Below are 13,731 nucleotides of genomic sequence, written 5' to 3'. Positions count from 1 at the left end.
CTGGGTAAGGTGGAGGGTCAGAGAAAAAGAGGAAGACCCCCAACGAGATGGATTGGCCAGGTGGCATCATTGATGGACTCAAGTGTGGTGGCGGTAGTGAGGTTGGCCCCGGATCGGACATTGTTTCGTTATGCTGTGCATGGATGGGGCCGCTATGAGTCGGTTCCGACTCGATGGCACCTGACAACAACAACATAGTAGTTCAAACCTTAACTTCTGCTCTGATCAAAGTCATTTTCAAAGGAAAATGGTGACTGTCTGGCAACCAAATGAATAAAACTAGTTAAAATGCAAAATAGTATTTCTTGATGCTTACCTTGGAACCACAAGTAAGATATCCTATCACCTTTACAGTGACTGCTGTGTCAGGTCAAGAAGGTTAATGTATGTGGGATTCTGATTCAGAGTTGATATGAGCTGAAATCAATTCAACGGCAATTGTTGTTAAGTGCACTGAGTTGGTTCTGTTTCACAGTGACCCTGTGTGGGTTTTCCAGAGAGTGACTAGTGGGTGTGAACCACCGACCCTGTGGTTGGCAATCCAGTGCTTATCCTACAGCGCTACACCAGAAGACCATTCAACAGCAGTAATATGGGTTTGGTTCAGAAACAAGGTTTTTACAGTGCGCTTTCCAGGTATGCAGGCACTAACAAGACCCAAGTTTGTGGCTGGTCCCCTCTAAAGTCAGTAGTCACTCAGCATCCCTTCTTTATCATTCAACCCTACTGACTTTAAGGTTCATTGTTTTTGTAATCTCAGAAGGGACCATGGCTGTAGTATTTGCCCCTGTGGCTCAGTGCACTTCTGTGGCTATTATACTTTGTATATTAATGTAACATGTTTCACCTCCCAGCTGGCTTATGTATAAATTCCTTCAGAGCCTAATCCTTTATGATTAGTTGCTATTTCCCTTATACCAATGGGCACAAAGCATGTGTTGAATGAAACAATATTGACTCTTTTCAGTTGACAATGATGTTTCCTCAAAAATATTTCTGTGTTAATGGCCTACAAGTCCTGACTCCTGCTATCACAGTAAGCAGGATGTGACAAATCACACAAGGGGACTTAAAGAAATTTGATTGTCTTTTCATTCCTTTTTCCCACAATCTTTTTGAAGTCTCCGCATACAGCTGACTACCTAGTGCCGTGTGTCACCATCAACATCATTAAATACCATTCTCAAATCTCCAATCACCTCACTTTTTTCTCTTGATCGCCCACATTTAGTCTAATTCCTTTTCAGTCTAATTCACAAAGTTCCTGGAATGTTACCTCCTCAATGCTGCCTTTCAACTAAGAAAGAACAAGATGTGTAAAGGTATCTCAAACCAACTTGTTAGAATGTGTGACTTTTGTGACTCATTTATCTCATAATAATCCTTGTAAATGAGAAAAATGATGAGTTTGTCCAATATCACCACATGCTGGGTATCTGCAAATTCTGTATGTTTGTCTCCTTTAACTCCTAAGTGGGCCCAATCTTTTAGTGATTTGTTAAACAATCTAAATAAATGAGAAAAAAAATTGCAGTCATCACAAATAATTGTAATTAAAGCCAATCGGATGCTTTTCAACAGCCTAGCTCATAAATGTCTTTTGTTCAAGATGTTTAACAACCAGAAGCTGTTTTACATTCACTTCCTGTTTATTTTTAATATTAACCTTGAGAAGAGACTGCAGGTGACTAAATGAAATGAAAAGTCAGTAAGAAGGAGAACCAAAGGAAAAATTCAATCTAAGAACATAAATAGTTCTCAAAAAACATTCACCAAACATTGTTGTTGTGTGCCATGGAGTCAGTTCCAACTCATAGCGATCCTGTACAGGGTTTCCGAGGCTGTACATCTTTACGGGAGCAGAAAGCCTCGGAAACCCTACGCAGGGTCACTATGAGTCGGAACTGACTCCATGGCACATAATAACAACAACATAGACAAATAATTTTTAAATCTTCAATTGCTTTTCATGTCTTCAGGAAATCAAGCCCAGAATTAATAATCCCATAAAGAAGGAGTAGGATATTGCAAATGGAACACTGTACCTTTGAACAGGAAGCCCGGGCTTGACCTGCTGCCTGAGCCTTAGTTTTTTTCACAAGTAAAATTTAAAAATAACTATGTTTTCAGAGTATTATTCTCCCATTTAATCTCCACTGACCCCTGGTGCTCCCTCCTACTTTCCTTGTCCCCCGCTCCCCCCGAAAAAACTGGCTGGCACACTGGATTTAAAAAATCAGAAATTTTATGTAGTTTAACAAGCCCCAAATTAATCACTTTCATTATCCATCTGACAGCTACAAAGTCATTTGACATTTGAGTTTGCAAGTCTTTTCAATTGTCTTGAATGTACCAACAAATGTTCTAAATCAGTGCTACATATTATTATATATACTATATATACATTTTATTTATATATATATATATATATTATATATACAAAGGAGCCCTGGAGGTGCTGTGGGTTAGGTATTAGACGGCTACCTAGTTGCTCTGTGGAAAAAGATGAAGCTGTGCGTTCCAGTGAAGATTTAGTCTCACAGGGATATAGGGTTGCTATGAAATGGAATCCACTCAATGGCAGTACGTTTGGTTTTGGTTTATTAGACCAGCAACAACAGTGATTTTTTTCCCCCTACTAGCCTGCCTGGAGTCCTGGTGTGGCACTGTGAGTTAAAGTGCCAGACTGCAAAGCCGTTTGAACTACAAGGTTGGCAGTTCAAGCTCACCAGCTGCTCCTGGGAAATCCTATACAGGATCGCTATGGGTCAGAAATGACTCGACGGCACTTAACAACAACTAGCCTGCCTATAAGCTATTTTCAGATAAGAGTTTTGTCTAATAATTCAGCGATTAGCACAGAGTAGGTCTTACACACAGTAAGATTATCAGAAGAAAGTAGTAAAGGGAAATTTTTGTACCTGCCTCCAGGTCTCAGTCCTAAAAAAGCTGGAAAATGAATATGGTAGACCTAAGAAGAATTGATGCCTTTCATTATGGTGTTGGCAGGAATACTGAATATCCCATGGACTGCCAGAAGAATGAACAAGTCTGTCTTGGAAGAAGTACAGTCAGAATGCTCCTTAGGAGTGACACCAGCACTTAGTACATGTTGTTCAGGAGGGACCAATCCTGGAGAAGGAGATCACGTTTGGTAAAGTGGAGGGTCAGGTAGAGATTGATATAGTTGCTGTAACAGTGGTGTCAAACATAGCAACAACTGTGAGGGTGGTTTGTTTTGTTGTACGTGGGTAACTGACTCAATGGTACAATGGTACCTACCTAACAACAGTTCTAGAAATCGTGGTACTTTTACAAAGCAAATGATTTGCTTCATCCTTATGGATACTGTCATTTTATGAATTTCAAATTCAGCAGCTGACTTTGGCCTCTAAGTATGGTTTGTTTGATCTACTTTGTATACAAGCAGTATTTTAAAACAGATTAGTGTCCAGTTTCTAAATATTGAGGCATTTCATATAGAAATACATATTCCTGGTTTCACCCTCAAGAGTTGATAAGACTGGCCTTCATCCCCAGCAAGCAAAAATTAACTTGGGATGAACAAAGTGGCTGTCCTCCTTCCCTTGGCAGGTGCTCAGAGTCGGGAGGTTATTAGACTTGGCTCACTAGGTGGGATGCCATAGTGGGTAAGAATACCAGTTTGAGAATCCATCTACCTGGGTTTGCATCCTGGTTCTACTACTTTACTAGCAGTATGACCTCGGAGCATGTGACTCGATTTCTCCTAGCCTCAGTTCCCTTACCTGAAAAAGGAGACTAATAATATCACCTACATAGCATAAAGCTGACGTGAGGATCAAATGAGTCAATGAATTTTAAATGTTTATAGAAAGTACCCAGAACTGCAGACTACCGAACTCAAACCCGGTATCATCAAGTGGATTCCAATTCATAGCATCCCCATATGGGTTTCTGAGACTGTAAATCCTTAGGGGAGCAAAAGCTGCAGCTTTCCCCCAAGAACCAACTGGTGGATTTCAACTATGGACCTTGTGGTTAACAGCCCAATGGCGAACCCACAGCACCTTCAGGGTAAGTAAAAAGTACTCAATACATATCAGCTACTGTTACCTGCCTGGCACTGTACACCTACCTGAGTTTTCTCCACCTCTTCTGTAACTAATGCCATTTCTTCACTCACTGCTAGATAACTCAACTGAATTTACGGCTCTCAACCATGAAGGGTACTGGACACAAGAAATGCAGGTACATCAACTTCATCATCTATCCTTGCTTGTTAAATGTTGTTGCTCTTAAGTGTCACTGAGTTGGTTCTGACTCACAGTGAACCTGTGTAGGGTTCCCAAGCAGTGGCTGGTGGGTTTGATCCACCAACCTTGCAGTTAGCAGTCCAGTGCTTATCCAACAGTGCCACACCAGCCCCATTAAGTTTCTTTCAGGAAAAAAAAAGCAAAGCATTGCCTTCCAAAATATGACTATGCAACTCCTCCTGCTGCCGAAGTTACAAGAACCCTATGAGTGACTGCATCCCAGAAGAGCACTCCGTGTTCGTCATTCAATCAATCAAGGAATTAATGGGGCCGCAGCACAATCCTGAGCAACAATTCACGATGGAGTGAATCCAACAACCACCTATACGCTCAGGCCAACCTCGGTTCGAATCCAGAGACTTCCTGTTACTGTGTTGTTAGGTGCTGTCCCGCTGGTTGTGACTCCTAGTGGCCTGATGTACAACAGACTCCAATGCCGCCTGGTCCTGCCCCAGCCTCGCAATGTTACCAAGTTTGCGCCCAATGTTGCTGCCACTTTCAATTCATCTGTAACCCTGGGCAGTTAACCCTGAGCCCTGGCTTCTTTAAATGTAAAAAGATACACAAAGTTGCCTAACAGGCAGGGGCTTGAGTCAAGTTAAATTTCTATTCCTGATAAACAGCACCAAGCCGATTATTATTATTCACCTCCCCTTATTAAGTTATTGGGGTCTTCAGTGAGCATCTGCCTTTATTTCTGTAGTTAGTTCCCTCCACTAAGAACGATTCCTCCCCACCCTACTCTTACTCATTCTCCAAGGCCCACCGTCACCGTCAGGGCTGCAAAAACGGTTCCCTTCTCCCACCAGGCGAACGAACAGCTTCCTTCTCAGTGTTCCCGTAACTATTACTGCTCATCTGGCACTCGCCAACAAGCTAAAATGGACTAATTCGTTGTGTCCATGACCCCTTGTTGTTGTTATGCGCCGTGGAGTCATAGCGACCCTGCACAGGGTTTCCAATCTTTACGGGAGCACAAAGCCTCCTCTTTCTCCCGCGAAACAGCTGGTAGTTTCGAAATACTGACCCTGAGGATACCAGCCCGATTCGTAACCACTAGACTACCAGAGCTCCTTATGAGCGTGTTATTCATCTTTAAGCTAACACTCTCCAGCCCTATCTCCCAGCCAAAGGCCAAGCTTCATAGTCAACTTATTGCCATCAATGGATTCAGCAAGAGCGCTAGCACTAAACTCCCTAATGTTGCTTGAATGCTGACCCGGTCTTAAGCCTTGAGGAAATACTGAGAAGCGTTACTCACACAGCATCCAAGAAATGGCAACAACTGCTATGGGACCCTAATTCCTACGGGGAAGAAGTGACCACCTGTCCTAGCGAGGCTCTGGGAAGCTATGGGTACGAGGGTGCTCTGGCTGCGTCGTCTCCGTGGCCGAGCAGATCTGGCGATCTCCTACTCACGCTGGCCTAGCAAGGGATGGGAAGGCAGTAGGGGGAATGCGTGCTCTAGCCCGCAGGCCCCCTGAGGCCTAACTGGGCTCCGCACCGTGACTCAGCCCCTGGCGCCCGCCAACAGCCAGCCGGCCTCCCCTCACCTTGGCCAGCTTCTCGCACTCCGGCAGGCGCTGATCCACGGTGGCGCTGTAGTCCACTTCCATCTTGACGATGCGTCCATCAGCCCGTTCCGAGCCGCCATCCGCCATGGTTTCTGCCTGAGTGTCCCTTGACGTCCCCCTGCTACGGCCACCACTCGTCACCCACCACCGGAAGCCGTCCGCGTACCCGCTCAGGCAGTGCGTTGGAAGCCCGCACAAAGGACCCCGCAAGGACCCCGGAGCATACCGCCTGCCAGGCACTGCCGCGGACAGCCCTGAGGGCGGGCCTTGCCTCTGCAGCTCGTGTCTGACTTTTCAGTAGCATAGCTTCAGACTTCTCACCTGAGGTTTACGGTAACACAAGCTAGTGTAATAGAATAGATCATCCCATATATTTTTACTTCCCTGCTTGGAAATATTATGATTTCTCAGAGCCGGGGGTAAGTCACTAAACTGTTCATGAACCTCGGTATCCTCATCAATAAATGAGGTCGTTGTTAGGTGCCATAGAGTCGGTTCTGACTTATAGCGACCCTCTGCACAACAGAACGAAACACTACCTGGTCCTGTGCCATCCTCACAATTGTTGCTATGCCAGAACCCATTGCTGCTGCCACTGTGCCAATCCATCTCGTTGATGGTCTTCCTCTTCTTCCCCGACTTTGTCAAGCATGATGTGCTTCTTCACCGGCTGGTGTCTCCTGGAAACATGTCTAAAGTATGAGAGACGAAATCTGGCGCTCCTTTTAAGAATCAATCTGGTTGTACTTCTTCCAACATAGATTTGTTTGTTTTTCTGGCAGTCCATGATACTTTGAATATCCTCCAACACCATCATTCAAATGCATTATTTACTATCCAGCTTTCACATGCATATGAGGCAATTGAAAATATCAAGACTTGAGTCAGGCACACCTTAGTGCACAAACTGACATCTTTGCTCTTTGACATTTAAAGAAGTCTTGTACATTTAAATATAAGAGGAGGCTGAAGTAATCCTAGAGGTCCTGGTGACACCATGGTTAAAATACTCATCTGAAACAGAGCTCTGTAGCATAAGCACTGGACTGTGAAGGTTGTCAGATCAACTCCACCAGTCACTCCATAGGAGAATGTTGAGGCTGTCTGCTCCACAAAAGATATACAGCCTCAGAAACCCTATACAGATTGCTATGAGTCAGACCTGACTCACAACACTTAACAACAGCAACAACAAAATCTGGAAAGTCAACAGTTCAAGAATGAAAATGCAGTTAAAGATTATGTTGTTGTTGTGTGCTGTGGAGTCGGTTCCAACTCATAGCGACCCTGTACAGGGTTTCTGAGGCTGGAAATCTTTATGGGAGCAGAAAACCTCATCTTTCTCCTGTGGAACAGCTGGTAGTTTCGAACTACTGACCTTGCAGTTCGTAGCCAGATTCGTAACCACTACACTACAGCCTTGGCAACCCAATGTTTTTTTTACTCCTGTAGGATTGCTCTGAGTTGGAATCTATTTTATGGCAATGGTTTTAGAAGTAACCCTAAAAAAAATATTTAATCTGAAACCTTTGATGGTTTAATTTGTCGGATTTCTGAAAGTTCATAAGAGCAGAAGCTCCGTTAGATAACAAGCAAAGTGGTTTTGGTTTGTGTTTAGTAAAACCCACTATGATTGTGAGAAGAATCATTACACATTTCCTTATGGACAGGAAACTGCCAGAAATTTAAACTGGATTCAGAAGAGGATATGTAATAAGAGACATCAGTGCTGATGTCAATCAGACAGCTCTTGACTCAAAGCAGAAAATGCCAGAAAGATGTTTTCTTTTGTAAGGCATTCAATTGTGTGTTAATGGATAACACTATGAAAAATGGGAATTCCATTACACTGAATTGTGCTCATGCAGAACGTATGAATAGACCAAGAGGCAGTCATTTGAACAAAGCAAGGGAAAACTGTTGGTGGTGGTGGTGCTATTGAGTCATTTCTAGCTCATAGCAACCTGTATAGGGTTTCCAAGTAGTGGCTGGTAAGTTTGAACTGCCAACCTTGTGATTAGTAGTCCAGTACTTATCCTACAATGCCACACTAGGTCTCCACATAGCAGATGTGTGGCTTGCATCAGGTGTGCATCAGGGTTGTAGCCTTCCTTCAGACCTGTTCAGTCTGTATAATGAACAAAGGTCCAAGAAACTACACTATATGAAGAACATAGCATTAATAAGCTCATTAGGTCATTAATGAAGACTCATTAATTATTATTAAGGAAGACTCCTTAATAACCTCTGATATGCAGATAACACAATTTTGTTTGTTGAAATCAAAGAGGACTTTAAACACTTGCTGATGAAGACCGAAGTCTACGTTATACCTCAACGTAAAACAAAAATCCTCACAATTGGGCAAATAAGCGATATCATGATAAATGAAGAAAAGGTTGTTGTCAAGGACTTCACTTTACTTGGATTCACAACCATAAAAGCGACAGTCAAAAAATCAAACAACATATTGCATTTGGTAAATCTACTGCAAATCACCTCTTGAAAGAGTTTAAAAACAAGGATGTCATTTTGTGGACTAAGGTGCCCCAGACTCAAGCCATGGTATTTTCAGTAATATATGAATATTAAAGCTGGATAGTGAATAAAACCAAAGAAGAATTGTTGTCATTTGTTGTTAAGTGCTGTGCAGTTGGTTCCAACTCATAGCGACCCTGTATAGGGTTTCCGAGGAGCAGCCGGTGGGTTTGAACTGCTGACCTTGTGGTTAGCTGTCTAGTGCTTATCCTATAGCGCCACACCAGAACACCAAGAGAATAATTGATGCCTTTGAATGATGGTGTTGGTGAAGAATATTGAATATAGCAGAGATTGTTGGAAGAATGAATTAATTTGTCTTAGAAGAAGTACAGCCGAATGCTCTTTAGAAGCAAGGATGGCAAGGCTTTGTCTTATGTACTTTGGACACGTTATCAGGAGGGACTGACCAGTCCCTGGAAAAGGACATCATGCTTGGTAAAAAGAGGCCCCTCAACCAGATGGATGGGCCCAGTGGTAGCCACAGTGGGTTCCAGCATAACCAGGACTTTGAGGACGGTGCAGGCCTGGACTGCGTTACATTCTGTTGTAAAAGGATCTCCATGAGTCAGAACGAACTCACTGGCACCTAACTACAACACAGGCCTCTTGTGAATATCAAATGAGATCATGTATGTGAGACTGCCATTTGAATTCTTACAAACAGATTGATTTACTGATACTTGTATGATTTGTCCTTGTGGGCTTACCCTTCAAGATGAAAAACCTACATGTGATTATCTATGTTCTAGACGCTTAACTCCGTTCTACATGACAACCTATTTTTGGTCCTGGTGTGACTGTGGTGCTGTAGGATAAACCCAGGACTGAGAACCACAAAGTTGGTGGTTCAAACCCACCACCTGTTCCTCAGAAACCCTATACAGGGTCACTCTATGAAATGGAACCAACTCGATAGCACTAAACAATAGCAACAACAGAGAATAAGCACTGGGCTATTAAAAACAAGAATCAGCGTTCAAGTCCATCAGGTGCTCCATGGTAGGAAAAGAAGGCTTTCTATCCACATGAAGATTTTTAAAACCCAGGAAACCCTATATAGGTTCACTATGAGTCAAACTCCCCAGTACTTAACAACAACAGAATAGCTTAGGATCCGGAAGAGTTTTGAATCCCTGAAAGTGGTGAGGCTGTGTGTGGCATCGTTGGAGTGTAGTAGTAACCAGGGAAGAAAAGGGGACATCTTGGAGTGATGCCCTTGTTATGCTTAAGAATGTGACGATATGTCAACCCAGGTTATATTACTTCCTGTGACCTCAATTTCTTCATTGTTCACTGACCTGTATTAGCGGTCCTCGATGTAGCCAACATCAACAGGCCCCTTTCCATATCCAGAATTGTTGTTGGGTACCATCGAGCCAACTCTGGTACAAGAAAGGTGAGTAAATAGAAAAGTACCTTAGAAGTCGGAGCAATATTCAGAGCAAGCAGGCGAGAAATCCTGGGGTGGCTCTGTGGGTTAACGCGCTGGACTGCAAAATCTCTTTAAACCACAAGGTCGGCAGTTCAAGCTCACCAGCTGCTCCTCGGTAATTCTACACAGGGTCACTATGGGTCGGAGCCGACTCAACGGCACTTAACAACAGCAACATGGTATTATAGATCCTTTTTAAATTGAGTGAGTCTGAGATTGAATCTAGTTTTATGAGAACGAATTTGGATATAGAAGAGAAAACTTGACGGTGGAGGAATACATTATATAAAATGTGTGGATGAATTTTGATTGGTGGTGGTGTACTGGGGAGTTGGTTCTGACTCATAGCGACCCTGCACAGGATTTCTGAGGCTGTAAATCTTTACAGGAGCAGAAAGCCTCATCTTTCACTCATAGAACAGCTGGTAGTTTGAACTGCTGACCTTGAGATTAGCAGCCTGATTCATAACCACTATGCTAGCAGAGCTCCTTGAGTGTGAATAGTTATTTCAGAAAGAACAGTGGTGATATAGATATGTCATGCTTCAGTGCTGTCATGTTGTTCTGAGTTATAGAGACTCTATATAGGGTTTCTGAGGAGCCACTGGTGAGTTTGAACTGCCGACCTTGCAGCTCAAACCGACCTTGTGGTCTAGTGCTTACCCTACAGCGCCACCCCAGGACTCAGTGGTGATGTATAGGATGCTCCTGATTATTGAAAAGAATGTACTCATGTTACAGTTACTATGGTGACCTTGCATTGGGTTTCTGAGGCTGTAAATTTTCATGGGAGCAGAAAGCCTCATCTCTCTCCTGTGGAATTGCTGGTAGTTTCAAACTGCTGACCATGAGGTTAGCAGCCTGACTTGTAACCACTATGCTAGATAGATATTGCTTTCCCGTGTTGAGCATTTCTGGCACATTCAGTTTATTGGTTGGGCACTTATCTGACCCCAAGTTCCTGCTTCTGTGAAGTGAACATTCATTCTAATGGTGGAAGACAGGAAACAAACATGTATGTGCCAGGGCTGGTATGTGGTAGGAAGGTGGACACAGAAGGCATCTCGGGTACCACTGAGCCAAGGTCTGTGATAGGTCAGGGAGTGAGTCTTGCAGATATCGAGGAATGAACTTTCCAGAAGATGTCTACAGCAGTGTAAGACCCTGAGAGGAGAGCCATTAGATCCCGCTGGCCTTGTTTGAAGAAGAATTAGGAAACAAGTTTCACCTTATAAAATTATAAAGTGGAATCATGTGGACTGTTGGTAAGTACCGTGGAGTTGGTTCCGACTCATAGTGACCCTGCACAGGGTTTCCCAGGTGAGCTGTGGGTTAATGTACCAGACTACAAAGCCGTTGAACTGCAAGGTCGATGGTTCAAGCTCACCAGCTACTCCTTGGAAACCCTATACAGGGTCGCTATGGGTCGGAACTGACTCGATGGCACTTAACAACAACAAATCTTTATGGGAGCAGAACGCCTCATCGTTCTCCCATGGGACCGCTGGAAGTTTCGAACTGCTGACCTTGAGGTTGGCAGCCTGACTCTTAACCACTGCATTACCAGAGCTCCTTAGAATTTGGGATTGGAATTTGGAGTCATTAGCATATCAGTGAAACTCAATCCACAAGGTTTACATCATAGAGATGTTCCAGAAATGTTTGCTTTTGTAAACTGCCATTTTACAGTCAACGCTGCTTTTCAAATCTGTTGTGAATCATTTTATAAAGAAAATTGTTGCTGTCAGTTGTCATTGCATTGGCTCTGATTCATAGTGACCTTAATGTATAACAGAAGACAACATTGGCCCTGCGCCATCTTCATGAGCACGGGTCTGTTTGAGTCCCTTGTTGCAGCTCTTGTATCATTGAGAGTTTCCCTTGCTTTCCTTGGCCCTCTACTTTACCAAACATGATGTCCTTTTTAGTGATTGCCTTTTCTAGCAGTGAGTCCAAATTAACTGAGTCTCACCATTCTTGATGCTAAAGGAAGACCAAGCAAAAAGGAAATGAGGAAAAGAAAATCACACTGTATTTTATCTTTAAGTAATATCTTGGTCTTGTGTTGGGATTGCTTCATGCCATGTATACTCCTATCCGATCACTAAAATCATACCTAAGTCACTGTATTAACTTCCTACTGCTGCAGTAACAAATTATAACCAATTTAGTGATTCAAAACAACCGACATTTTTCCTTTCTGTTCTAGAAACCAGACATTCAAAGTATAAAGTCTCAGGATCCCTGTGCTGAAATCAAGGTGCGGCAGGGCTGTGCTGCCTCTGGAGGCTTTAGAAGAGAATCTGGTTCTTGCCTCTTCCAGCTTCTGGGGGCCAGCATTCCTTGGCTTGTGGCTCCAGCCTCTGCCTCTGTGGTCACATTGTCTTCTCTTCTGTGTGTGCGACATCTCTCTCTGCCTCTTTCTTATGCAGACTGGTTACACTTGGATAATTCAGGATGAGCTCATCATCTCAAAATCCTTAACTTTATCATATCTGCACAGTCCCCCCTTTTCCATACAAAGTAACATTGGCAAGTCCTAGGGATTGGGACCTGAGCTCTCAGCTTTCCATAGTCATCTGGTGCTGTGGGCTCATGCGTCAGACTGCAAAGCCGTTTAAAGTGCAAGGTCGGCGGTTCAAGCTCACCAGCTGCTCCTCAGAAACCCTATACAGGTTTGCTAAGGGTTGGAATCGACTCGAGGACACTCAACAACAACAACATTCATATGCATTAGTATGTTGTTGTATTAAGTGCCACCGAGTTGCTCCCAACTCACAGCAACCCTGTATAGGGTTTCCAAGGAACAGCAGGTGGGTTTAAACTGCCAATCTTGCAGTTAGTAGTCCAGTGCATATACAGTAAAATAGCCAATATACATGTCTCTTTTTTCTCCCTGGTAACATTTAGAATGTTCCACGGAAAGTCAAATTACATGCCATCTTTCTGGCACCACATAAGTAGTGTATCAACTGATGACAATGGGTCAAATATACTTTGGCATGAAAGAACGACAATAAATGTTGGTTGTACACTTGCCTCCCTTAAAAGGACACTCAGTCTGCAGGCAGAGTCTTCTTTTATCACTAAAATTTCTCTCCAGTTGCTATAGGTTATATATGGTCTCATGGTGTGGACAAAATACTGCCTTGGGTTTCCCTCCCAAAAGAATGGCCCAGTGACAGATTTAGGTCTTAGATTCGTGAAGTGAGGAATCAAGAACTATGGTACCATGGTTTTAACCCTGTGATTTCTCCTAGGACATTCTGTGGTTATTTAAAAGACTTAGATAGAATAGTTAAGCCTGTAGAATACTCTACTGTTCTTCCAATTCCTGAAAACTTAGGCAACACAACAAAAAGTAAAACAGCTTAATTAATTACTGACTTATTAAAGTATTTGTTGTTAAGTGCCCTCTAGATGGTTCTGACTCATGTTATTGTTGTTATTGTTAAGGGTCATTGAGATGTTCTGACGCATAGCAACCCTGTATAGAGGTTCCAAGGAGTAGTCGGTGAGCTTGAACTGCCGACTTTGCAGTTCAAACTGACCTTGCTGTCCAGTGTTTATCCTACAGTGCCACACCAGGACTATGTGTATATGCATATATATATATGTTGTTGTTAAGTGCCGTCGAGTCATTTCCGACCCATAGCGACCCTGTACAGGGTTTCCGAGGCTGTAAATCTTTACAGGAGCAGAAAGCCTCATCTTTCGCCTGCGGAACAGCTGGTAGTTTTGAACTGCTGACCCTGAGCTTAGCAGCCCGATTCGTAACTACTATGCTACCAGAGCTCCTTAACAACAAATACATATTTGTATATATTTAAATAGATTAAATATTTATATTATTTTAAATAACTTATTATTATATAATAAAATGAATATA

At 43.1% G+C, this 13,731-nt stretch overlaps 1 protein-coding gene across 2 annotated transcripts in view; it reads right to left on the bottom strand.

The window, feature by feature from the left end:
* PSMD12 (proteasome (prosome, macropain) 26S subunit, non-ATPase, 12) overlaps positions 1–6,037 on the bottom strand; it is a 27,046-nt gene extending 21,009 nt beyond the window's left edge. For both annotated transcript variants that reach the window (XM_006833592.1, XM_006833593.1), the window contains exon 1: positions 5,849–6,037. In XM_006833592.1, the coding sequence (XP_006833655.1) occupies positions 5,849–5,956 (108 nt within the window). In that variant the 5' untranslated portion in view covers positions 5,957–6,037. The remainder of the gene's footprint in view (positions 1–5,848) is intronic.
* Between the last annotated feature and the right edge of the window lie 7,694 nt (positions 6,038–13,731).

This window comes from Chrysochloris asiatica, unplaced genomic scaffold (assembly GCF_000296735.1).
Source record: "Chrysochloris asiatica unplaced genomic scaffold, ChrAsi1.0 scaffold00007, whole genome shotgun sequence".
Classification (NCBI taxonomy): Eukaryota; Metazoa; Chordata; class Mammalia; order Afrosoricida; family Chrysochloridae; genus Chrysochloris; species Chrysochloris asiatica.
The sequence above is the reverse complement of the archived record's forward strand: the minus strand, read 5'-3'. Positions and strand labels throughout refer to the sequence as shown.